This window comes from Megascapheus bottae, chromosome 21 (assembly GCF_031878675.1).
Source record: "Megascapheus bottae isolate mThoBot1 chromosome 21, mThoBot2.hap1, whole genome shotgun sequence".
Classification (NCBI taxonomy): Eukaryota; Metazoa; Chordata; class Mammalia; order Rodentia; family Geomyidae; genus Megascapheus; species Megascapheus bottae.
The window spans coordinates 35,327,128-35,352,453 of NC_143529.1; the positions used below are offsets into that span (position 1 = coordinate 35,327,128).

At 41.8% G+C, this 25,326-nt stretch overlaps 1 protein-coding gene across 5 annotated transcripts in view; it reads right to left on the reverse strand.

The window, feature by feature from the left end:
• The window catches only part of Usp40 (ubiquitin specific peptidase 40), a 74,645-nt gene that overhangs the window by 9,490 nt on the left and 39,829 nt on the right, over positions 1-25,326 (reverse strand). For all 5 annotated transcript variants that reach the window (XM_090355071.1, XM_090355070.1, XM_090355069.1 and 2 more), the window contains 12 exons: positions 23,598-23,769; positions 20,902-20,986; positions 20,082-20,152; positions 18,811-19,133; positions 17,533-17,656; positions 15,836-15,893; positions 11,325-11,378; positions 10,160-10,248; positions 8,320-8,406; positions 7,537-7,573; positions 4,853-4,917; positions 2,692-2,766 (listed from right to left, as the gene is read on the reverse strand). In XM_090355071.1, the coding sequence (XP_090211197.1) occupies positions 2,692-2,766; positions 4,853-4,917; positions 7,537-7,573; positions 8,320-8,406; positions 10,160-10,248; positions 11,325-11,378; positions 15,836-15,893; positions 17,533-17,656; positions 18,811-19,133; positions 20,082-20,152; positions 20,902-20,986; positions 23,598-23,769 (1,240 nt within the window). The remainder of the gene's footprint in view (positions 1-2,691; positions 2,767-4,852; positions 4,918-7,536; positions 7,574-8,319; positions 8,407-10,159; positions 10,249-11,324; positions 11,379-15,835; positions 15,894-17,532; positions 17,657-18,810; positions 19,134-20,081; positions 20,153-20,901; positions 20,987-23,597; positions 23,770-25,326) is intronic.

A 25,326-nucleotide genomic window follows, 5' to 3' on the forward strand; every position in this document is an offset into this window, starting at 1 on the left:
GTGCTGTCCCTGAGCTCTTCCGCTCAAGGCAATTGCTAGGATTACAGGCGTGAGCCACTCACTGCGCTTGGTTCCACTTCTAGTTTTCTGGTGGTTGACTGGAGATAGTCTCACAGATTTTCTTGCCCAAGCTGGTTTGGAACCAAAACCTCAGATCTCAGTCTCCTGGGTAGCTAGGATTACAGGCATGAGCCACCAGCACCTGGCTCCTTCTAAATTTATTAATGACCATACACTGTATTTATTTATTTATTTTATTTATCGTGTGTGTGTGTGTGTGTGTGTGTGTGAGTCGTGGGCTTGAACTCAGGCTGAGCACTGTCCCTGAGCTCTTCAGCTCAAGGCTACTGCTCTACCCCTTGAACCTCAGTCTCACTTCCCATTTTCTAGCAGTTAACTGAAGATAAGAGTCTCACAGATTTTTGTGCCTGGACTGGTTTTGATCCTCAGATCTCAAGCTCCTGAGTAGCTAGGATTACAGGCGTGAGCCACCACACCCTGGCTTTGTTTATTGTTTCTAAAATAAAAAAAAAATTTTAAGTAATACAAATCAGCCTTTGGAATAACAAAGAATGTATAGAATCATGAAGAAGTAAAAAAAAAAAAAAGCCTTTCCAGGCATGCTACACACTACTTCTGGGTCCTGAGTGCCCCTGGCACACAGTGCTTCAGGCTCATTTGCCTCCATGGATGACCAAGGAGCTGCAGCCTAGTACTCAAGTTGGCTTCCCGAAGGCAGACATGTGAAAGGAACCATTGTCTTAAATACACCCTGAAATTTTGGCCTTATTTATCTAGCTGGTTCTTCTCATTCTTCTCTTTATCAATAAAGAAATTCAACTGATTTATTAAGAAAGAAAAGTTATTACAGTAATTTTCAAAAGAGGATGAGAATGTACAAATAACTGTATAATATTTAAAGTATCAACTTCAGAAGAGTCGTATTTCAGTATTTATAGCATTGGTGAAAATGCATAGTCTCAACTCAGTTAAACCCATATAAATCCAAACAACAAAACTAGGTACAAAGGATTGGCTTAAGTGGTGCAGCTCCAGGCAAGCAAGGAAACTGAGCAAAAGCCAAACCAAAACAACAGAAAAACAAAACCAAAATTCCATTTTTCTCTCTAAGATGTAAAAAGCCAGAAAGTCTAACAACAAACATTCCATGTTTGTGAAAATTTGACCTCTTCTAAGCTGTAATGGAAGAAGAAACTGCTGTAAGAGCTTTGGCCCAATCTGTCAGAATTTAAAATCTTCAAGCAAGTTCTTGGCACCAGACATTCTATAGTTAAGAATTTACCTCTGACACCTATATATGCTACAAAGGCATAAGATGCAGGGTTATTCATTCAAAAAGTTTTATAGTGGGCCGGAGTTTGGCTTGCCTACCATCACAAAGACCCGGGTTTGATTCCTCGGTACCACATACATAGAAAAAAAAGCCAGAAGTGGTGCTGAGGCTTAAGTGGTAGAGCTCTAGCCTTGAGAAAGACTAAGGACAGTGCTCAGGCCCTGAGTTCAAGCCCAGGACTGGCAAAAAAAAAAAAAAAGCTTTATAGTGGTAAAACCATGTCCTAACTTTAAGATACTGCTTCAGAAAATGGTTTATGTTGTTATAGTAGACCATAATTATTGGAGAAACTTTAGTTCTAGATTTTTATCCTGTAGATATATTCATATATACAAAAATATCACACACATATATATTTACAATATTTATATACAATAAGCTCTGGGCCTGTCGAGCTAGCTCAGTGGCTATGTGCTAGTGTGGCATAAGGGAGGCCATGGGTTTAATCCCTAGCCCTACAAATGGCATATCTAGCATATAATTTTTTGTATAAAGAAAAAGAAATATCCACATGTAATTTTATGTAAAAATGTAGGAAGGATAGCTGGGTGCTGATGGCTCTAGCCTGTAATCCTAGCCAGTCAGGAGGCTGAGATCTGAGGATTATACTTCAAAGCCAGCTTGGGCATGGAAGTCCATGAGACTCTTCTCTCTAATTAACCACCAGAAAACTGGGAGTAGCACTGTGGTTCAAGTGGTAAAGCAGTAGCCTTGAGTTGAAGAGCTCAAGGACAGTATCCAGGCCCAGAGTTCAAGCCCCATGACAGACCCCCAAAAAATGTAGGAAGGAAATACTGCTTTTTTTTTTCTGTCAGTCTTGGGGCTTGAACTCAGGTTCTGGGCACTGTCCTTGGATACTTTGTTCAAGGCTAGCTCTCTCCCACTTGAGCCACAGTACCACTCCTGACTTTTTCTTTGTATGTGGTACCTTGGATTCGAACCTAGGGCTTCTTGTTTATTAGGTAAGCATTCTACCACTAGGCTCCGCTTCTAGCAAAAGGAAATATTTTTACTTGGCATGATTTTGAAAAAGTCTTCTAATCCTATTTTTTTTTTCTCCCGTCCTGGGGCTTGAACTCAGGGTCTGGGTACTGTCCTTGAGCTTTCTCAAGGCTAGTGCTCTACCAGTTTGGGCTTTTTCCATGTATGTGATACCAAGGAATCGAACCCAAAGCTTCATGCATGCTAGGCAAGCACTCTACCACTAGGCCACGCTCCTGGCCCTTGTATTCCTTTTATGATTGTGTTTTTCCATTTTCCCATGACAGTGATCATCTTTGTCACTAGAAAACAATAGCTGTTACTTACGGAATGTCTATTTAAAAGCAAAATCTTACCAGAGGAGGAAGTTTTCCTTCCATTATAAGCAAAGTATCTCCAGAACATATCCTAAGTTCTTTCAGGGTTGCATCCTGGGAATATAGAAATTCTTTTTGTACATTGCCCCATTTGTAAGGAAATGGAAAGACTTGGAAAAAAATCATATTAAGTGAAGTAAGCCAAACCCAAAGGAACATAGGCTCAATGTTTTCCCTCATTTGTAACAATAAGTACATATCTAGGACTTTCCTAGCAGAAGATTACAATAGCTCAATTCCTAGGTACATAAGGTCATACAGGATGAGACTAAATGAAATAAACTGTAGGGTACGGAAACAAGAGTTTTTATTTTGTGTGATTGTTATTCTTAATGTACTATGTTATTTCTCTTCTCTTTTTTTGCCCTTTGGTTAATCTCATATTTTTACTGTATCTGACCTTGTTCCTGGTATATTGTATATATGTTTGTTTATTTGAAATAGGAAAGGGAAAGGGGAAAAACAAGATGACTGGGAGGAACTGAGGGGAGGGAAATGAGGACAAAAACATGAGAGGGGGTAACAATGTGTGAGAAGTAACGCACCTACTACCTGAATGTACATTACCCTGACAATAAAATAAAATTTAATTTAAAAAATTCTTTTTTTGTCACTTATGACTTCTGAAAGGAACAAATAAATCACTGCATCTTTTTTATGCCTCTATCATCTAGTCAAGAAATAAATAAGTAGTAAAGCAGACAGTGAAGACAGGAAATAAGCTAAGAATATAAAATCAAGATAACACTATATATTAAATAGTGGAACAGATTAGTAAGGACCATAAAAGATCTGAGGAAAGGGAGATCTGAGAGAGGATAAGACACTACTTTATGAAAGATAGAATTTGAGTAGCACCTAAGAAGAAGGATTTGATTTGCAAAGCTAGAGGAAACGAGAAGGAACTGGTCTTGGAAAAAGAGGACAAGTACAAAAGTTAGTTGATGATAAGCATGGCTTGTCTTGGTCAAGAGCCAAGAGAGAGAGAAGTTTAGCCTGGGAAGAGCAACTGGAGAGGGACCGGAAATGAAAATGGACTGGAGGATGGACACAAGCCAAATTGGGGTGGGTAAGAAACACAGGAGCTCCTCCATCTTGCTGATGCATGACACACTGTAGTGGTAATGGTGGACGGGGCCCAGGGGAGAGGCTGTGGTATTCAGACAAGAGACAAGGGCTTGAAGGAGGCCAGCAGGGGAAATGGTGAGGGAAGGAATGGAGAAACCAGCAAGCCTGTGAAAGCTGGGATGGAATCAGAAGAAGGAAAGATAAATAGATAAGCCACAGATTAGTGTGAGAAGACTAGAATGAAAAAATCAGATGGTAAACCTGGGTAGGGAAGCTAGTTCTTAGATACATTATTTAATACTGATTTGGGAATCACTTGTGAAGACATAGTTGGGTATGGTGGTTTACACCTATAATCCCAGTACTAGGGAGGCTAAGGGAGAGGGCTGCAAGTTCAATGCCAGCCTAGGCTTCACAGTAAGGCTCTTACTCAAAAAAAGTCTCTACTTCTTACTCAGGGCAGTCAGACTCTTGGAAGATCACAGGTGGGCCACTCATGGTAGCACTGCCCACATGTCTCTAAGCTGCTCTCAGAGCTTCATTTGTCCTCTTCCCAATGCCCTAGGTGTGGACTAGGGGTTTGATACTATGGCGGGCCAACAATGAGATGAACTAGGACTCAACTACCTATTATGGAATGACTCCTTGGATTACCCTCAGTGTGTGCCTCGATCGAAACGAGGCCCAGAGCCTGTACAACTGGTTGCTAAGATGAATTCTGCCATCTTATAGAGAAATCCGGAGATTAGAATACTCGGGTCAATACTCAGTGTTCAAACATGGCTTGCTCTCTGTTTGCTTCCTGGTGAATTCCTGAGGTGTGTGTTCCCCTTCTCTCTCCCATTGGAATAGTTATCACCCCTTCCAATGGCTTCCTCCAAGCTGAAACTTGCCCTGTATCTGAAAGCCACAGCCAGAAAATGTGACAAAAGATCTTACATTTAACCGGTTCACATCATTCTGTGTTCTACGAGAACAAATATTTTCTCCAGAATTTCTTCCTATGACTTGGGAAGGGGAATCCTGTGGGAAAATATAATCACATACAAGAAGGAAGTAGAAGAAGTCTCACCTGTTCACAGAGAGGCTCCCCAGCTTCATAGCACCAGTCCATTTTCCGTAAATGCCACACGTCTCCTGTGAAGGAATGCAGGATATGATACTGCACCAATGCCCCTTTCAGATAATTCAATAGCAAATGGATCCTGACCTGCTAAGAATCATTAATCATCATTGTCGTTATTATTATCATTACTATTTTGTGCCAGTCCTGGGGCTTCAATTCAGGGTATGAACACTGTCCTTGATATTTTTTTTTTTTTTTGCTCAAGGCTAGCACTCTACCACTTGAGCTACAGCTTTACTTTCAGCCTTCTGGCTGGTTAATTGCAGATAAGAGTCTCATGGAATTTCCTGCCTGGGCTGGCTTTGAACTGAGATCTTCAGATCTCACCCTCCTGTGTAGCTAGGACAATAGGTGTGAGCTTCTGGCACCTAGCCATTAATTAAATCTCTTACAGAGCATGAAAAAAGCTAAGTCTCCCCTACCCCCACTTGGAAATTTTTCTCTCACTAAAAACCTGTGAGTAAAAGCTATATTTATGTATTTAAGAATAAATAAAAACACTTGCTTTCATCACCTATTTTGCACCTTTCGTACTTGTGTGTACACACGTACAGATATGCACACACAGCATGCTTCTGCAAGCCTTAATGAGTTCATTTTATTGTCTTCGCTGAAGGCACATACCCACATTGCTCAGAAGCTGCTAATGTGCAAGAAAATTCTTCCTAAAACTTGGTAGTTAGTACAACAAAAATATAGCATATGACTTCCCAAAGATCCTAAAGGTGACAAATACATTTCTATTTTTTAGTGTGCTTGCTACACTGGAGAAATAAATGAGAGGTTTTGTGTTTGCATGGTGAGAAAGTGAGGTGAAGGAAAAGTTAGAGATTGGCTATTTAGCAACGTTTATCAACAATTAACACACCTCTCCCACCAAAAGCATCTAAAATAAACACAATTTCCTAATTTTCTCCATGAGCCCATTTTTGTACCATTCCTTTAGGTCTCTTTAGTCATTAGTTCTAGTTTTATTGTGTGTGTGTGTGTGTGTGTGTGTGTGTGTGTGTGTGTGTGTGTGTATGTGTGTATGCTGCCAATCCTGGGGCTTGGACTCAGGGTCTGGACTCTGTTCCCAAAGCTCTTCATGCTCAAGCCTCGCAAGCTAGCACTCTAACACTTGAGCCACAGTGCCATTTCTGGCTTTTTCTGCTTATGTGGTACTGAGGAATGGAACCCAGGGCTTCATGTACGCTAAGCAAGCACTCTGTCACTAAGCCACACTTTTTTTTTTTTTTGTGGGTCATGGAGCTTGAACTCAGCCTAGGCCTAGGCCCTGTCCCTGAGCTCTGAGCTCAAGGCTACCACCACCCTACCTTTGAGTTAAGCCCCACTTCCCTTTTCTAGAAGCTAACTGGAGGTAAGTGTCTCAGGTCCTTTGTGCCCAGCCTGGCTTTGAACCTTGATCCTCAGATCTCAGCCACTGGAGTAGCTAGGATTACAGGCATGAGCATGTCCAGCCTCCCAGCATTTCTTTAGTTCTAGTTTTAAATACAATGAAATTTACAAAACTATAGTTTAGAACTAATTTAACCACCTTTAGAAAGCCTAACGACAGTGCTCAGGCCCTGAGTTCAAGCCCTAGGACTGGCAAAAAAAAAAAATCACCCACAAGTTGCTGTAAATGTACGAACTCCACAGAGCACTGTGGTGAGAAGCTGGGTGAAGAGAGCCAGCTACTTGCTGGGCCTTTGGGCAAGCAGGCCGATCTTCCTCAGCTGCAAGCTAGGAATTGCTGGGGTGGTGGGACTAAGAGACTGTGCTGGAGATACAGCAGGCACACTGCCAGAACTCTGCTATCAGCACTGGCTAATTTCCCCTCCCAGGTAAGGAAGCCCACTTCTGTGTTAATGCAGTGTTAGACCAGCAGAGGGTGCTAAAGACAGCAGTACAATGCCATCAGGGGCACCAAGATAGCATAATTATCCCAGATTTAGATTTCTCATCCTATTACATTCCCTAACGTACACCATAAAAATACTGACATGAAACAGGATGTACCAAAATTCACAATTAATGACTTAAACAGTGAAAGGTCTAAGTAATTTGGAGTGACATAAATCTTTTTTTTCCCCCTATGGGATTTGTCATTACATTTGTTTTGAGTTTGCCAATAAGGAGGCAATCCATTATGGCAACATAGGAATGTACTTTGCTCCATTTCTCCCCATAGCCCCAGGAAAGAAGAAAGCTTAAAAAAGTAACTGAGCTAGGCAAAGTGGCTCATGCCTATAATCCTAGCTACTCAGGAGGCTGAGATCTGAGGATCACAGTTCAAAGCCAGCCCAGCACAAAAGGACCTGAGATTCTTATCTCTAGTTAACCTCTAGAAAATGGGGAAGTAGGGCTTGGCTCAAGGGGTAGGATGGCAGCCTTGAGCTGAAGAGCTCAGAGACAGCACCCAGGCTGAGTTCAAGCCCCATGACCCTCCCACCCCCCAAAAAAAAGTGGGAAGTGGGGCTTGGCTCAAGGGTAGGGCAGTAGCTTTGAGTTGAAGAGCTCAGGGACAGCGCTCAGGCCTAGAGTTCAAGCTCCATGATGACAAAAAAAAATTTAAAAAGTTTTCATTGGATTTAAATAAGAAATGTAGATAAGACTAAGATATTATGTCTTAACAGTAAATAACTTACCTGACAGACCAGATTTCTTCAGCATTATCTTTAAACACTGTAAAAAATTATGTCTAATATTAGTTTTCTGTTTCTGAGTAATAGTATGAGAAATACCCTTTTTTCCTGGGACTTAAACAAGCCTGTGTGTGTGTGGGTGTGTGTGTGTGTGTGTACGTGCGCGCGTGTGTAGAGAGCGAGAGAGTGAGAGAGAGAAGGGGGGGAAGGGGAGGGAGCAGTGTCTGTTATTCTAGTTATTTAGGAAGTTGAAAATTCAGCTCATAGTTAGGTGCAATGGGGTGCAATGGTTTGTGTCTGACATCCCAAGCTGCACGGGAGGCTCATTGATTCTGGCCAACCCAGGCAGTCCCCAGGACTCAATCTCAATGGAGGAAAATGGGACATAGTGGTGCACCTAACAACCTGATAACTACAGGAGGCCTAAAACAAGAGGACTGCAGTCCAGGTACAACTGGGCAGGAAATGAGAGCTAACCAGCACAAATCAGGGCTGGAGACATGGCTCTGGGGCAGAATGTGTGCCTAGTAAGCATGAAGTCCCAAATGCAGCCAAGAGGAAAGTATTTCTTATGACCCCCCCAAAAGACAAAGATAATAATCTAATTTAAGAATCCCAGTAGGTCTTCCAATTTTCAGGCTGCCAGCACTCACCCTCTGGTGAGTCTTTGCAACTCTTGGAAGCACATTATGGAAATCTACCCTAGGAACTCCAGATGCCAGACCCCTGCCACCCCTGCTCCCCTCGCCAGTGCCACAGCCCCAACCAAATAGGAAAATGACTTACATCTCTCACGGAGAGTGTTTCTTCTACTATGACCTCCATTTCTATTCCAGGTTGAATGTCAGTCCCCAGAGCAAAAAACAGGAACAGCTAAGAGCAAGGCAGAAGTGTGAATGCAACTCAACCTGAATTAAAAAAAGAATTTTTTTTTCCAGTACCAGAGGTTTGAACTCAGAGCCTTGCATTTTCCAGGCAGGTACTTTTCCATAAAAGTAAATATTAATAAAATATTAAAGCCCAGGGTTAGGATGTAGCTCAGTGGCAGAGGCGGGCAATGTAATATGCTCAAGGCCATGGGTTTATTCCCAATACTACATGAACAAACAAAACCCCCAAGTTAGGTAAAAACAAGAATATGTTCCATGTTACAAATCAAACAACAACCTCACCTGTTAAGAAACAGAAAATGCTTCCTCATCAATATTTTACTCCTAATAAAATCTTTCACACATTGTATTCACTTTCTAAGTCAGCCTCTTGCTGGCTGCGGGGCATGCAAGGCTCATGAGCTCATCTGTACATGTACACAATGAGACACATGCATGTAGTTCTTGCTTCTCAGCTGCCCTGGGCCCCTGTGACTACCCTGGCAATTTTGAATTGCCCGCAGGGATGTTTTAAAGCTAGAAACAGCTCTTTTCAGGACAAAGCGTCCCTCCCTGGAATTTGCAGTGAGCACCAATTGTGCCTTTTCTCTGAGACACATGGTGGGAGTTTCCTTTTCCTTTTTTCCTGAGGCAGAGTACTGCTTTCTTCTTCTCTGTTTTATGAGGCAGGGGCTTGTGATATACACCAGATTGGCCTGAAGCTTGAAAAGTTGACTAAGCTAGACTCCAACTCATAATTCCCTACCTCCTAAGTGCTGAGATTACAGGCATGTCACCATGCCTAGTAATATAGAATTTAGGGATTTCACACATTATAATTCCTAAGACCTTATAGGAAAAATGTAAAGGTATTTTGTTGCTCCCTTACTAATTTAGTCTCACTGCTCATTCTGCTTTCCTACCAGTTTGTCCAGCACTGCTATTTGCTGGTGCTCAGGGAAGCACCTTTAAGGGGCAGTTAGCAAGCCTCGCTTGCCTTGACACAGTGACAGCAAGGCTATTATAATGACCTAATAAAAAGTTTACTAATGAGGTAGACTTCTGGCAAGGATCCACCCCAGTGTATTTTATAGAGAAAATGCATCCCGATAACTGAAAAAGGGCAACTGCAATGAAAGTATCAAATTGCTATAGAGAGTAATTTTAAGTTAGAAATCAGTATTTCATTAAATGCACAATGCACTCACTGAATGTTAGATTCATTATCTTCTGCAGCACTAAACAAGGTAACAACAGCATTGTTGGCTACAACTTCAGGAGGCTGCCAATCACCACACTGTGTCCTAACTACACACATCTGGACATGCTCTTCAGAATTTATGAAACTCTCACACTCATGGTCACACAGCTTTACAGATAACACCTACACGTCGATTTTTCCCCCCACAGTCCTGTGGCTTGAGCTCAGGGCTTGAGCATCGTCCTTGGGCTTTCTCAAGGCTAGAGCTCTACCACTTGAGCCACAGCACCACTTTCTGTCTTTTTTTTTTTTCTATGTATATGGTACCAAGGAATCAAACCTGGGTCTTTGTGTATGCTAGGCAAGCATTCTACTGCTAGGCCAAACTCCCGGCTACACATGGATTTTTACAGAAAAGGAACATAGGATATGGCACAAGATCATACATTTAGGTACAGAACAACACTAATACATTCCTGAAATATCACTTTAAGGGAAAGTTTGAGGAAAGCAACCTTTAGAGCTAAGAGTATTTCTGGAGGCTCCCTAATGATACCTGAGAGGAAGTGGGTGCATTTCCAAGACATAGCGCCAGCTCACTCTCCATCCTCACCTCCGCCTCCCTCAGGGTGGCACTGTCTGGCACTGGAAAGACATTTGACAACATGGTGAATGCTTCCAATCCTACCTCCTTTGGCATAATGTCAAGTTAGACTCTTGACAATCAGGAAGATCAAGGCTCCAGGAGGTGGTGCATGACTGTGGCACTTGGAAAGCTGAGACAGGAGGGTTGTGAATTTGAGGCCAGCAAAGGAGCTTGAGGCCAGTTCTTGGATTATAATATATATACATATATAACACATAAGTATATATACATATATATATATGCATGTATATATGTATACATACACACATATATTATTTTCTATATCTATATCTATATACAAAATTAAGACAGAGGGACTAGAGTATAGCTCCGTGGTAGTATGCTTAACATGTGCAAGTCAAGCCCTGGGTTTCATCCCAAGCAACACTGCCCTATCAGATTTTCATATACTATCCCAAAAAAGTTAAGAAAAAAGCCAGTCAGCTGTGATGGCTCACACTGGTATTCTTACTACTTGGCAGCATGAGATTGGGAGAATTGTGGTTGAAGCCAGCACAGGCAAACAAGTTTGCAAAATCCCAATAAAAAGCTAGGTTCAGTAGCATGTACCTCAGCTAAATGGAAATTATAAATAGAAGGACCAAGGTCCAGGCTGGCCAATGCAAAAGGCAAAACCTTATACCAAAAATAACAAAAGCACACATAATAGACTAGTTTCTTCTACCTTTGAAGTCACAATAGAGACTGCCAGTACTAATTAGTCTCCACGACTTAATCAGATTTGATGACAAGATGTGTTGTGGAGGTGAGAATCAAAAATATTCATGACTGGCAAGACAAAAAGATCAATAAAACAGGCAGAGGAGCCTAGGAAATAATCTAGGAAGATATAGCTAAATGCCCACAAAAGCTATGGCTGGAATGATAGAAGACAAGGGCTTTATTCCAGTGATGGGGTTTCTCGGAAATCCAGATCAAATATGCCCACAAACCAATTTCCTAAAGGTCATTTAAGCATATTTAGTACTGGAAATAATTATTTGAGGTAATGGTATTCAGAAAGCTGGATTATCTCAGCAGCTATCAGCTTTTGACAGCTACTGTAAAGACTTACCTGGACAAAGAAGCTTCCCATTTCTGTCAATAGGTCTCAAACAAGTGTTCTCAGCTACAAATAAAAAGAAGCTGGTTAGGGCACTAAACAAAGAACACTCAGATTATGCTCTATTGTGCTAATTAGAATAAAGATAAAACAGGCTAAAAAAATCCAAATTATTTAAAAAAAAAAATCTATCTCCAGAGCGTAGCCTAGTGGTAGAGTGCTTGCCTAGCATGCATGAAGCCCTGGGTTTGATTCCTCCATACCACATACCCAGAAAAAGCCAGAAGTGGTGCTGTGGCTCAAGTGGCAGAGCACTAGCCTTGAGCAAAAAGTGTCCAAGGACAGTGGCCCAGGCCCTGAGTTCAAGTCCCAGGACTGACTACAGGTACATGGTGGTGTGCATTCACCTGTAACCCCAGCCCTCAGAAGGCCCTCAGGCCAGATACACAGTAAGATGCCCGGGCAGCGCAGTGAGACCACGTCTCAGAACACAGCAACTGGGAACCCCTCCACAACAAAGATAAACAAAAACAAAACCAAGTCCAGGTAGTCATTCAGGGAGACTAATATACAATTTCAGCCAAAGCGGGGCAGGGATGGAATCGCAGTTGGTTTATGACTTAAATTTTTTTTGTTACAACACTCTATATATCTATATCTATAGCTATCTATCTATGGAAAAGAAAGTTTTTTAAAAAAGCAGTGAAAGTTGATCCATTTATTTAAAACACCTGAAACTAAGAAGTAAAATGTTTTGTCTCTGTAGAGCCCATATGAAGAACAATGTAAAGAAGGCTGGCTTTTTCTCATTCCACAGCAGGTACTTTGGAGTAAGCCTCTTTCCCAGCCCCAGCGAGGGCTCCTACTTCTGAGTTCAGGTCAACTTCCAGTGTGTGATATGTAGTGTTGTGCCCTCAGTGTCTTTAAGGGCACCTTCACGGAGGTCATTGGAGTCATTTCTCTGGGGTGTCTACATCACCTCCTCCACCCCATGAGATCCTTGGCTCCATGATGAGTTTCTCAAGTGACAGCAGCATCTACTTGCCTGGAGATAGCAGCTGCTTCTACAGCTTCTTATATATCTACATGTGTGAGTGCTTTCTTCCTTGGCCAACACTGTTTCCATTGCACATTCCCCTAACACATCGTACACATGTAATAAAGGGGAGGAGGCAATACAACTACATAGTGTACTGAGCTATAGAAGAGGCTCACAGAGGCCCATCGCCAGAGGATACCAGTCACGGGGCCTGCTTATGTATGCCAATCTGTGCAGGGCCAGCTGGTAACCCATTCATTTACTCATAGCATACTGTGGAATTCAAGCCCTATTACTACGTGTCCATTGTTACAAAACTAAGTAATATGGACAGAAATTCATGCATACTCTAAGTTTTATTATATTTACACTATAGGGCGATTTTACGTATAGCAAAGGAATTTGGGACAGAATTCACTATTTTCAAATATGCAGATTCCAGCTTGGTGGGAAGGAGTACACAGGTATTATATAGTTCAAACAATTTTGACATGAACTACAGAGGAGGCTTTTGGATTGGCAAAAACCTCACAAGCCTAACAATTATAATTTTATCAGACTGGAGCACAATCTCTCCCTGAGCTTCTTGAGTTCAGCATCTTATAGGACAATAATATGAATATAGTTCTAATGAAAATTTCTTGTGAACTGTAACAGTTTATAGAAAGAGCTCTTTGGTTTAAGAGGCACACTTAAAATGGTAGTTTGTGTCTGTAACCCTAGCTCTTGGGAGACTAAGATCACTTGAACCCAGGAGTCCGAGGCAACCTGGGCAACACAGCAAGGTATCCCACCTTGCCTCCAATGCAAAAACAAAATCCAAACATTTTAGTTTTCATCTAATGAGCATGTTTGGGTATATTCTACATGCAGGACACTACACCAGAAACTGTGACAGAGAGGTAAGAATCACAGCCATGCACTCGATTCTCCCAGTCTCATCCAAAGGGAGAGGTGATGTAATAACACTAATTAAAAGCATGTGCTATGAAGAGAAAGAACAGGGTGCTGGTGTGAATCAGAGAGATGGACTGAGATTCTGTGGCTAAAGATAAAAGGACAGGTGGAGCCACTGAGTGCCTAATACATCTTTAATTTCTTACAACATATTTTCTAGGTTTTCTTTTCTTTTTTCTTTTGTCAGGCATGGGGCTTGAACTCAATGTCTAAGCATTGTTTCAGAGCTCTTTCACTCAAGGCTACCCTTCTACCATTTCGAGTCACAGCACCACTTCTGGTTTTTTTTTTTTTTTTTTTTTGTGGTAAATTGGAGATAAGAGTCTCATAGGCTTTGTTGCCTGGACTGGCTTTGAACCAAGATGCTCAGATCTCAGCCTCCTGAATAGCTAGGATTATATAGGCATGAGCCACCAGTGCTCAGCTTCTAGTTGTTTTTGGTTTTGTCGTTGTTGGTTTTTTATGGTTTGTTTTTTAGTGTCTAACTCTTATATGTATTTTGTTAACTATATTCCTGATGTATTACATTATTATAAATGTTTCTGTAAATTTAATGTATGGTTCAATTTATATGGTTTTGAGATATGAATTCTGTATGCCTTTGAGATATGAATTCACTAGAATGACTACTTAAAAAAAGACAATCATGGACCGGGAGTTTGGCATAGTAGTAGAGTGCTTGCCTAGCATGCATGCAGACCTGGGTTTGATTCCTCGGTACCACATACATAGAAAAGCCAGAAATGGTGCTGTGGCTCAAGCGGTAGAGTGCTAGCCTTGAGGAAAGCTCAAGGACAGTGCTCAGGCCCCGAGTTCAAGCCCCAGGACTGGAAAAAAAAAAAGACAACCACAAACACGGTCAAGGATGTGGCACACATTAGAAGAGTTATATATTATTCGGTCACTTTGGAAAATAGGATGGCAGTATCATATCTATTTGACCTACTGATTCTAAGACTGCATATCTACTCAAGAGAATGGAAAACATAACCACACACAGACTTACATGTGGCAGTATACAGTAGCATTGTTCTAAAAACGTAAAAAGCCCAAATGTTCACCAGCTGGTTACATAGCCACACCACTGGTCACCAGCAGTCAAAAGGAATAAACTATTGATAAGCAATAACGGAGAATGTTTCCAAGGAAGAAAGCGGCCAGACACAAGAGTACATGCTGTATGGTCCCTTTTATATGAAATGTTGAGTGAATTAGGTCTACAGAAACAGAAAGTAGAGCAGCTGTTGGGGCTCAACTTGGAGCCGAGGGAATCTTTTTGGTGTGGCAGAAATGTTCTAAACTAGATTGTGGTGATGATGTTCAATTTATATACATTTTAGTGATAATTACTGAATTATATAAAGATCAGTGATTTCTAGGTTATCTAAATTATATCTTTTTTGTGGGGAATTGGGGGGGTCATAGAGATTGAATTCTGGGCCTGGGAGCTGTCCCTGAACTCTTCAGCTCAAGGCCATTGCCCTATTCCTTGAGCCACAGCCCCATTTCCCATTTTCTAGTGATTAACTGGAGATAAGAATCCCATGGCTTTGTAGTGCGTGACCTGGCTTAGAACCTTGATTCTCAGATCTCAGCCTCCGGAGTAGCTAGGATTACAGGTATGAGCCATCACACCTGGCTCTAAATTATGTCTTGCCAGGTACTAGAGACTCACATTTGTAAATCCTAGCTATTCAGGCAGCTGAGATCTGAGAATCGTAGTTCAAAGGCAGCCCAGGCAGGAAAGTCTGTGAGATGCTTATCTCTAACTACCAGAAAACCCAAGTGGAGCTGTGGCTCAAAGTGGTAGAAAGCTAGCCTTAACCAGAAAAGCTTAGGGACAGTGCCCAAGCCCTGAGTCCCATGACCAAACCAAAACCAACCAACCAAACAAAAACCACAACAAAGCCATTGAAGAAAGTGTAATACTGAGTAGATATTGAGTTTATAAATATGAACTGTGCTACTATGATACAAAAAAAAATGTGTGAGAGCCAGACACAGTGCCTCACACCTGTAATACTAGGTACTCAGGAGGCCGAAATCTGAGGATCGAGGTTCAAAACAAGTGTGTGAGACTCTTATCTGCAATTAATCACCAGAAAAGTGGAAGTGGCTCTGTGGCTCAAAGGGTAGGGTGGTATTCTTGAGCTGAAGAGCTCAGGAACGATGCTCAGGCCCAGAGTTCAAGTCCGACCTACCAAAAAAAAAATTCTGTGAGGATAAAAATATAAACATATCCACACAGATGTAAGAACAGCAGGCTCTAAGATACAAATACAGGGACTGGATATACACCCAAATAAGACACACTAGAAGTGCCTGAGCGGCTAGAGAAAACAGGCCTGAGGAGAACATTCAAAACACTTCAAACAAGGACAAACATATAAAATATTGACATTTGTCCATTTTGGGTGGCAAGAACCTGACATTTCCTTATTCCTTGTTCTTTCCCATATCTTTTTCAGCAAGAATCCAAACCTACATTAAGCCAAAAAAAAATCAAACAGCAAATGTAAATGATTACCTAATTCCTTCATTAATTTTAATTCCTTTATGGCTTTAATTCGAATATCAAACACCACCTAAAATAGAGAAATAAAGTAATGATGCAAATGAAGATTGTTAATGTGTGCACGTTTTTCCTACTTGTAAACCTTTTCTCTCCTTATTCCTGAGATTCTTCTATAAGGTCAAAGGCAAAACTTCAACATAGATTGTTGAGCTTATACCCAAACTGAAGTCAGCTGGGACAAAAAGGCCATGTATAGAAAGCCAGAGCAACAGTCTGGCTGGACTGCAGTAGGCTGAGCATTCAGGGACGTCCCCAGCAGGAGCAAGGGAAAGCAAGGGCAAGCCATCCATGGCTCTGTGCTAGGCACAAGGCATGAGGGCTCCAAAGCATAAATGGAATAAAGGTGTCCAGCAGTAGGCCAGGCCACTACACTTTATTTCAGACTGCTTTCTGTGTTGGCCCAGGTGAGACACAGGGACACAGGGGTCATCTATTGACTCACAGAGCACCCTCACCACGCCAGGAAGAGGCAAGCTCCCTTTGTTCCCAGCCAGGGCAGGACAAGCCTTCAGAGAGTGTCAACAAACACCAATGCACCTTGACAAATTCAGTGTTGACATAAATTTAGCCAGGTGTGTGCGGTGGCTTACGCCTGTAATCCTAGCTACTCAGGAGGCTGAGATCTGAGGATCCCAGTTCAAAGCCAGCCCAGGCACTAAAGGAGACTCTTATCTCACTATTAATCACTAGAAAACAGGAAATGGGGCTATGACTACAGGGGTAGGGCAGTAGCCTTGAGCTAAAGAGCTCAGGGACAGCGTCCAGGCCCAGAGTTCACGCCCCACGACCAACAAAATAAATTAGCATTTTATAAAAGCAACATTTTATTCATTTATTTATTTTTGCCAGTCCTGGGTATGAGCTCAGGGCCTGAGCACTGTCCTTCGGCTTTCTCAAGGCTAGAGCTCTACCACTTGAGCCATAGCATCATTTCTGGATTTTTTTCTATGTATATGGTACCAAGGAATCGAACCCAGGTCTTCTTGCATGCTAGGCAAGCACTTTACCTCTAGGCCAAACTCCCAGCCCAAGCAACAATTTAGTAAGTCTCTTTTTACTTGTTACAGAAAAAAAATGTAATACACTGGGACTAAATAAGTATAAAAAGATGTTTCCTGAGATAATGCTTAAGGAAACTAGTGTCACCGTTTCCAAATAGAACCAAGGAATTTCTTTTAAGAGCACTTTGCTTTACATCTAAAAGTGTACAGTGCAAAAAACAGTTTAAGATCATTAAAAAACATAAACAAAATCCCACCTATATAGCCTTGCACATTCAGGTTTTTTTTAAAAAAACAACAAAAACAAAAACCCACTTGCACATTTAGTTTAAAAAAAAAATACCAAAAAAAACCCCCCTTGGAATCAGCATTTTATGTTTACCAAAGTTAAAGGATTACATTACCTGACTAGGTAACTCCCACATTCTAATTCTTGGCTTTAGAATTCGTTTCTTTTAAAGACATATATTGTCTTTCAATAGGCCAAGTGTGAATAGAGAGATAAATAAGCAGTAATCACATGTTAAAAACAGTCAATTCCTCAAGATTTGAAAATCTGAGACAACTATTCTGAAAGCCAGTTACTGCCTTCCAAAAGAAAACGGTGTTTGCAGAAACTGTCAGCTAAAGCAAACATCTCCTACTCACGGTGTTAGCAGTTGCAGCTATTTTCACTTGGTTCTCTTCAGATTCTGATTGACAGAAATTTTTAACTTGGAGCCAGCTGCTGTTCTCCACATCAGCAATCCATTTCCCTTGTCTGGACAACAGACTGTAGATGAAAGGAAAGCATCTGTAATCATGCATTCTTTCTACGGCACGTCCAGGCTCAGAAAACTGGCACTTGTCAAATAAGTGAATAATCTTGATCATGTTTTGCTAACTTATCTCTATGAATCTTAGCTGTCTATTCAATCAATTAATCATCATTATTATTTTTCATAGTCTAGGGCTTGAACTCAGGGTTTTGTGTTTGCTCGGCAGGCACTCTAACACATGACCAACCCATACACACCTCCAACCTTTTTGCTCTTGCTATTTTTAAGATCTCGATCCTTTTGCAAGCTTGCCTCGACTATGAGTCTTCTACTTATGCTTCCTGCCATAGCCAGGACAAGTACATACCACCATGCCCAGCTTCTTCCACTGAGATGAAGTCTCACAAACTTTTTTGCCTGAATTCTTCTGAATTCCTACTCCCCATATAGCTGTGATGACAGGAATAGACAGTGTACCCAGTTATTGGTTGACATGGGGTCATGTCTCAAGGAATCATGTGTATCAGTGTACACACTGTATATCTGCATTTTCATTAGTTTTACTTTTTATATTAGCTGCTGGCAGTATTCTACCAAACTCTTCCTATAGATGGAAGATGAAATGAGCTAGTCTTAATTCTTTTGGGGAACACTATACCATACTGACTGAGAAATGTGCAGTCACTTGTGGTAGGGGAGGTACTTTTGATATGACTATGGGACTCAAGGCCCATGACTCCATAGCTGGCAGCTGGGGGTGAGGGGTCACTGAACTGCCTTTGGGATTTCTTTAACAAAACATCAAGACACAATCTTAATTCTTTCCTCAAGAAGAATTTCAGGAACTTTGTGTGTGAGACTAGGTCTTGAGTTCATAATTGGTGCTAATTGGAATTCATCTGATAGGATTCTGCTTTATAGACAACTAATTAACACTATTATATCAATGCCCACCTTATTTTATCACCATATTTATGCACAAAAAACTCACTATACAACTTTTTTTCTAATATGTGTAAGCTAAAACATTTGTACATATAATATTTAGAACACAATGCTAGAAATAAAGACATATTTAACTCTTATCAGCAAAGCTTCATACTATTAGATGTTACTGTGTCTAAACTAACTTTATGAATTCTCCCATCTTCTCTTCTCAACATGTTACCTGTCATCAGCATTGCGGGAATGCTGAAGTAAAATTGAGCTTCCGTTTCTGAGCCCGTGTTCTCGGAATGTCTTTTTCAAGTCTTCCTGGGGAATGGCAGTCCAGCACCCTTCCTCAGCAGGCTCGGCGAGATTTACCCGGATGATACAGACCGGCATGGCCAATGTAGTGAACACAGTCCCCATCTCCGCATTCGCTGGAAAGACATGTGGGGTCTCCACCAGCTGCCCCTGCATCTCTCCTTCTGCCCTTGTGTCCACCTGAAGAACATGGATGAGCAGAGGCTCACAGTCCACACCAGTCTGGATCTGGACTCCGCCAACCTGTGGCAACATTGAGACAACCACCAGCACAGTTTATATTTGCCACCAGCATCATGACCCTAAACTGGCCTGCCCCTCTCTCTTTTTTTGTGGGTCATGGGGCTTGAAATCCGCCTAGGTGTTGTCCCTGAGCTCTTGGCAGCTCAAGACTACCACCTTACCCTTGAGTCAAGCCCCACCTCCCATTTTCTAGAGGTTAATTGGATATAAGAGTCTTAGGTCATTTTGTGCCTGGGCTGGCTTTGAACCTCGATCCTCAGATCTCAGCCTCCTGAGTAGCTAGGATTACAGGTGTGAGCCACCCGCACCGGCCTTATCCATATTTTCTTTAGGAGGAAAAGGAGTTATCTGTGCTGGAGATGAGGCCTTGAAAGGGCAGCACCAACGGTGGCCAGAGATATTGTGTACCCCTTCACTACAGGCGTGGCACCTCTGATACCTTTGCCTTTGTAGTGCTGGGCAGACCCTTCCCAATCCCACAAGCACCATGTACTCTCACTCCAGTCCCACCAAGAACACTGACTCAACCATGAAGGTGCCAATACATTTCTCTTTCTTTTTTGTGGACTGGGGTTCTGCAACTCAGGCTTTCCCACGTGAGCCTGCTCCCCAGCTCTTTCTACTTTTCCTATTTTTTTTGAATAGGGTTTTGCATTTTTGCCTGGGTTGACCTGGACCTTGATCCTCCTACTTATGTTTTCCTCACAGCTGGCAGGACAGGCTTGCACTGCCACATCTAGCTTCTTATTGTCTCTAGTCACAATCTTCCTTCTTATTGCTTCCTGAGTAGTTAGGATGACAAGCCTGAGCCTGAAATTTGTTGAGCAACAAATATCTATTATACAATTTGACTTTGCCTAAAATGTATTGAACAGTTTCCAGCAGTTTTCTAAAGTCTAATTACATGCTGACTGTTCTAAATTATATTTCTTGAAAAAAATTTTTTACCTCCACTCCATTCCATACAAAGATGTCTTCCCCATCAGCAATTTCAGCTTCACACAGTGTGAGTTCATCTCCTAGAATGATGAGATTATCACTAATTAAAGAGGAGAGATTCATCAGGATCATTAAGAACAATTTAGGTAAAGAACAATACGGACACCTAAACCTTTGTTTGAGACAGCACCTCATTAAGGAAAGTCCCAAGCAGTAGATATTATCTTCTTCTTCTCTTGTGTTTATTTCAATTTAACGCCAATACACAGCTTCATGCACCCAGCACAGGCCAGAAGTCAGTACAGAGCCAACAACATCAGAATGAACCACTCTGCTCTAGTGGCTCCTTCACCTCTGCCTAACTGCTGCAGATGCTGGGCGCTTCAAGCCTCAGCCTCCATTTCTTGTTTATGAAATGGTATAAAGGAATTTTTGCAAACCAAATAAGATAAATTAGCACAAAATCTGCATAATATTTGGCATAGAATCCTACTACTGCTACTGTTTCCTTTTTTTGGCATTATTTCAAGAACGTAAGTACTTTTCTTTGTCCTGCTGTAAACTCTGAGGCTGAAAGTTAAGCAGAAAAATCAAGTCACATAAATGAGACTCAATAATTCGTGCTAATATAAATAAAATAAACATTTAGATGTCTGTGGTAGAAAAGATGGCCTTAGTTTCTAAAAATATAGACCATTTCTGTGTGAGGAAGACCTCACATAGTACAACCAGCTAGATGACTTCTCCTTCGCTGATCACATATTAAGAAGGTCAAGGTGAATGGGTAGACAGAGTCGCGGGTGGATGCTGGAGTTCGTGCTCCTCTTACCATCCAGGGTATGGTAAATGTGAAGTCCTGCTGGCACACACTTCGCCACACTAAGAACCATGTCTCCTTCCCAAAATTGCAACAGCTGAAGGACATTAGCGTAGAAGAGAGAACAACACAAAGTAACACAGGACTAGTACACTTCTAGGTTCAATACCCACAGCATATGAACATTCCCATTCCTAACCAGTACCAAATTTGGATTAAGACACCACTCATTAAATAAGTCAAACTCTGTAAGATGGTTAATCAAGGGGCCAGGAGTTTGGCCTAGTGGTAGAGTGCTTGCCTAGCATGCATGAAGACTTGGGTTCGATTCCTCGGTACCACATACATAGAAAAATGCTGGAAGTGGTGCTGTAGCTCTAGTGGTAGAGCTCTAATCTTGAGAATGTCCAAGGACAGTGCTCAGGCCTGAGCTCAAACCCAGGACTGGCAAAAAAAAAAAGGAAAGAAAATAAGAAGTAGAAGTATAATTAATCACATTTATTACTGACAGAAGAATTCTGGTATATACAGCACAACCACCTTCCAAAACAACTCTTACTTAATTGATGAGAGGACCATTTTTTTAACCAAGAAGCAAACTACTCAGCTGACCAGCCTCTAAATTTCTGTCCCTTAAGAGCACTTGTGTATGTGTATATGTGGGGTGAAGCGGGAAGAGCCATGCATGCACCAGTACTAGGGCTTGATCTCAGGACCTGGATACTGTCTTGAACTTTTCTGTTCAGGATAAGTGCTCTACCACTTGAGCACAGCTCTACTTCCAGCCTTTTCTTTTTCATGGTTAGAGATCACAGTCTCACAGACTTTCTTGCCTAGGCTAGTTTTTTGTTTTTTGTTGTTTTTTTTTTTTGCCAGTCCTGGGCTTGAGCTCAGGGTCTGAGCACTGTCCTTGGACTTTCTCAAGGCTAGAGCTCTACCACTTGAGCCTCAGCACCACTTCCGGCTTTTTTCTATGTATGTGGTACCGAGGAATCGAACCCGGGTCTTCGTGCATGTTAGGCAAGCACTTTAACCACTAGGCCAAACTCCCGGCCCTTGCCTAGGCTAGTTTTTAACTCCATTCTCAGACCTCAGCATCCATAGTGGCTATGGTTATAGGCATGAGCCACTGACACTCAGTTAAAAGCAATAACTTTTTTTATATAATAAAAGGCCAGATTTATTTTACTTTGGGCATCAACACATGATATTCATTAGCCCAAATAATTCAGGGAAAAATATTCTTCTTTTCTGTTAGTTCCATTTCTTTTCTGTCTGAAACTGGAACTTGAACTCCAAACCTGACACTTTTGATCACTAGCTGATGCTCTACCCAACAAGAGTTTTGTCTCCTTCCCATGTGTTCTTAAAATGGTGTTTGTTTCCTTTAGAAAACATATATCCTTGTGCTATAGTAACTACAGTAAATATTAATATCCATTAAATTTAGTAAAATAAAAACTACTTTAAGTGCCAAGAAGAATTTTGAGTATATCTCTTACTCACTAGAAAAACACTAACTTTTAAAATGGGCACTGGTGAGGGAAAGCAGCTCACACTATGCTTCATGAACTAGAGAGGAAGGCCTCCCACTGAAGAAAACCATGAAACGTGACATCCTGTGCCCCTGAAGCTACTGGGAAATGGGGTGAAGAAGCATAACTACAGAGAACAGAGAATGCAGCAGCCAGGGCGGGGACTTGTGCCACCACTAACTAGAGACACCTGAGCCCGGGCAATGCTAGGTCTTCAAATCACAATATTCCTCCTTAAAACAGAGTCAGTATATCCTCATGAGGTTGAAGAGTCAGATAGCATATTTTATATGAAAGCACTGTGAATAAAAGAGCTCATATATTCTATTACTATCATCAATGAAACACAGCTCAGTAATTATCAATGAATCTCAGTGCTGAGAGCTTGCCTAGCATGGGTGAAGCCCTGGGTTTGATGCCCACAAGTTCAAAATGAAAAGAAAAAGGGAAGAAAAACAGAATTTCGTAAGTAAATGTTATTCTACACTGAGGAAGCAAGATTAGTGCTTTTATTTAGTGGGTCTTGGTTTTATGGAACACACTCAACTTTATGCTATTGATTCTCTTGAAAAAGAATTTACTTTCATTTGTCTTTCAAATAAGCAACAAGTCTAAATTGCCTGGCCTCCTAGACAAAACATGCCAGGTCTGATTCTCCATCTGGAAAGCTGCTGGGAAAGTGAGCAAGAACTCCTGTCCAGAAGACTCGAAGTTCTGGAAGGTGCCAACCAGCACCAGGAAGCTGGGGCAGGAGAATCTCGAGCTTGAGGCCAGCCAGGGAACAGGGTCATACCTTGGTTAAAAAAAGAAAATGGAGCCAGGAGATTGGCCTCGTGGTAGAGTGATTGCCTAGCATGTACGAAGATTCGGGTTCAATTCCTTGGTCCCATACATATAAAAACAAAACAAAACAAAAAAGCTGGAAGTAGTGCTGTGGCTCAGTGGTGCTGAGCTCTAGCCTTGAGAAAACCCAAGGACAGTGCTCAGGATTGGCAAAAAAAAAAAAAAAAAATGACTTTGGAGTCAGGGGAGAAGACCTAGTTCACCCTGCTACAAATTGGCAGAATTTTCCTAAGTAACTTAAAGAAGTTGTAACCTAAGCAAGTTGAAGGGAGAATGTCCACTTGAGATGAACACTAATACTCCTGTCAAGAAGAATTATGACTAAATTACCTGAAATACCGACTGTCGGAGATCTCCTAAAGTTTTTCTTTTATCGAAAGTCAAATCCCACATGCTCTCTGCCTGCGTTGTTCCTGGGTGCAGGGCCCCATTGCAGAAACGATAATGAGGGCCCAGGTGGAGATGCAACTCAAAATTATTCTTTGCAGAATCACACTCTGTTCTATACAGAAACATAAAAATACATGAATATGTTTTTATAAAGACAATGTTCATCTCACACCTATTTACTTGATAAAACTAATGTGTTCTCCATTCCACCTTAATAATACCTCTCTCTCCCTCCCTCCCTCCCTCCCTCCCTCCCTCTCTCTCCCTCCCTCTCTCTCCCTTTCTCTCTCTCCCTTTCTCTCTCTCCCTCTCCCTCTCCCTTTCTCCCTCTCCCTCTCCCTCTCCCTCTCCCTCTCCCTCTCTCTCTCTCTCTCTCTCTCTCTCTCTCTGAGTCATGGGGCTTAAACTTGGCCTGGGCACTGTCTCTGAACTCTTCAGCTCAAGGCTACCGCCCTACCCCTGGGCCTGGGCCTGGGTGTTGTCCCTGAGCTCTTTAGCCCAAGGCTACCATCGTACCCTTGAACCAAGCCCCAGTTCTCATTTTCTTGAGGTTAATTGGAGACAAGAGTCTCCAATTGTGCCTGGGCTCTGGCACTGAACCTTGATCCTCAGATCTCAGCCTCCTGAGTAGCTAGGATTACAGGGATGGGCCACTGCGGCCCAGCTGGCAGTAATACCCCTTTCTTCTCTCAAAATGATTCTAAGTTTTTTTGGGCATAGAAAGCATTCAATCCTGGCACCATGAAATCCAAAGGAAAAGTACCATGTTAACTACACTTGCTAAAAGATGGAATCCTCTAATCCTAAAATACACTGCAGTAAGCGACAAAATGCTAGCTAGTTATGGACAAATGACACTTGCTCAGACAATTCTTTCAGAAGCAGAACTAACAACTTCTACAGGATCCTTCAAGGCTAGCACTCTACCACTTGAGCCACAGGCACCACTTCTGGCTTTTCTACGTATGTGATACTGAAGAATCATGCACACTAGGCAAGCGCTTAACCACAAGGCCAAACTCCTAGCTAAGCATCCCTACTTTTACTACACTTCCCATACTTTTTTTTCCCTTCTTTTTGCAAGTTCTGGGGTTTGAACTCAGGGCCTGGATACTGTCCTTGGACACTTTTTGCTTAAGGCTAGCCCTCTGCCACTTGAGCCACAACACTTTTTTCTGAGGATGTAATAATGAAGAATCAAACTCAGGGCTTTGTGCATGCTAGGAGAGTACTACTCTACTATTAGACTATGCTCCTAACCCTCTCCCCAATAGCTTTATGCAGTCATTAGCAAGACCCTTTAGAGTGTATATTCTCCAGGCTCCAAGACCTTAGTAAGAGTAGATTGCTGTCTGCTGCTCTGACTCCTAACTCATTCCCCTAGGCAGTCTGACTGGCATAGAGACGGAATGGGCTATTACCATGACTTAGTACTTCAGATACAATTCTATTAATGTGATCAATAAAAAAAACTATTAGCTTTTTACATTTTTTTCATGCGTCCTGGGGCTTGAACTCTGGGACTGGAAGCTGTCTCTGAGCTCTTCAGTTCAAGGCTAACGCTCTACCACTTAAGCCACAGCACCCCTTCTGGTTTTCTGGTGGTTACTCATGGGCTTTTGTGCTCCGGCTGGCTTAGAGCCACAACTCTCAGATTTCAGCCTCCTGA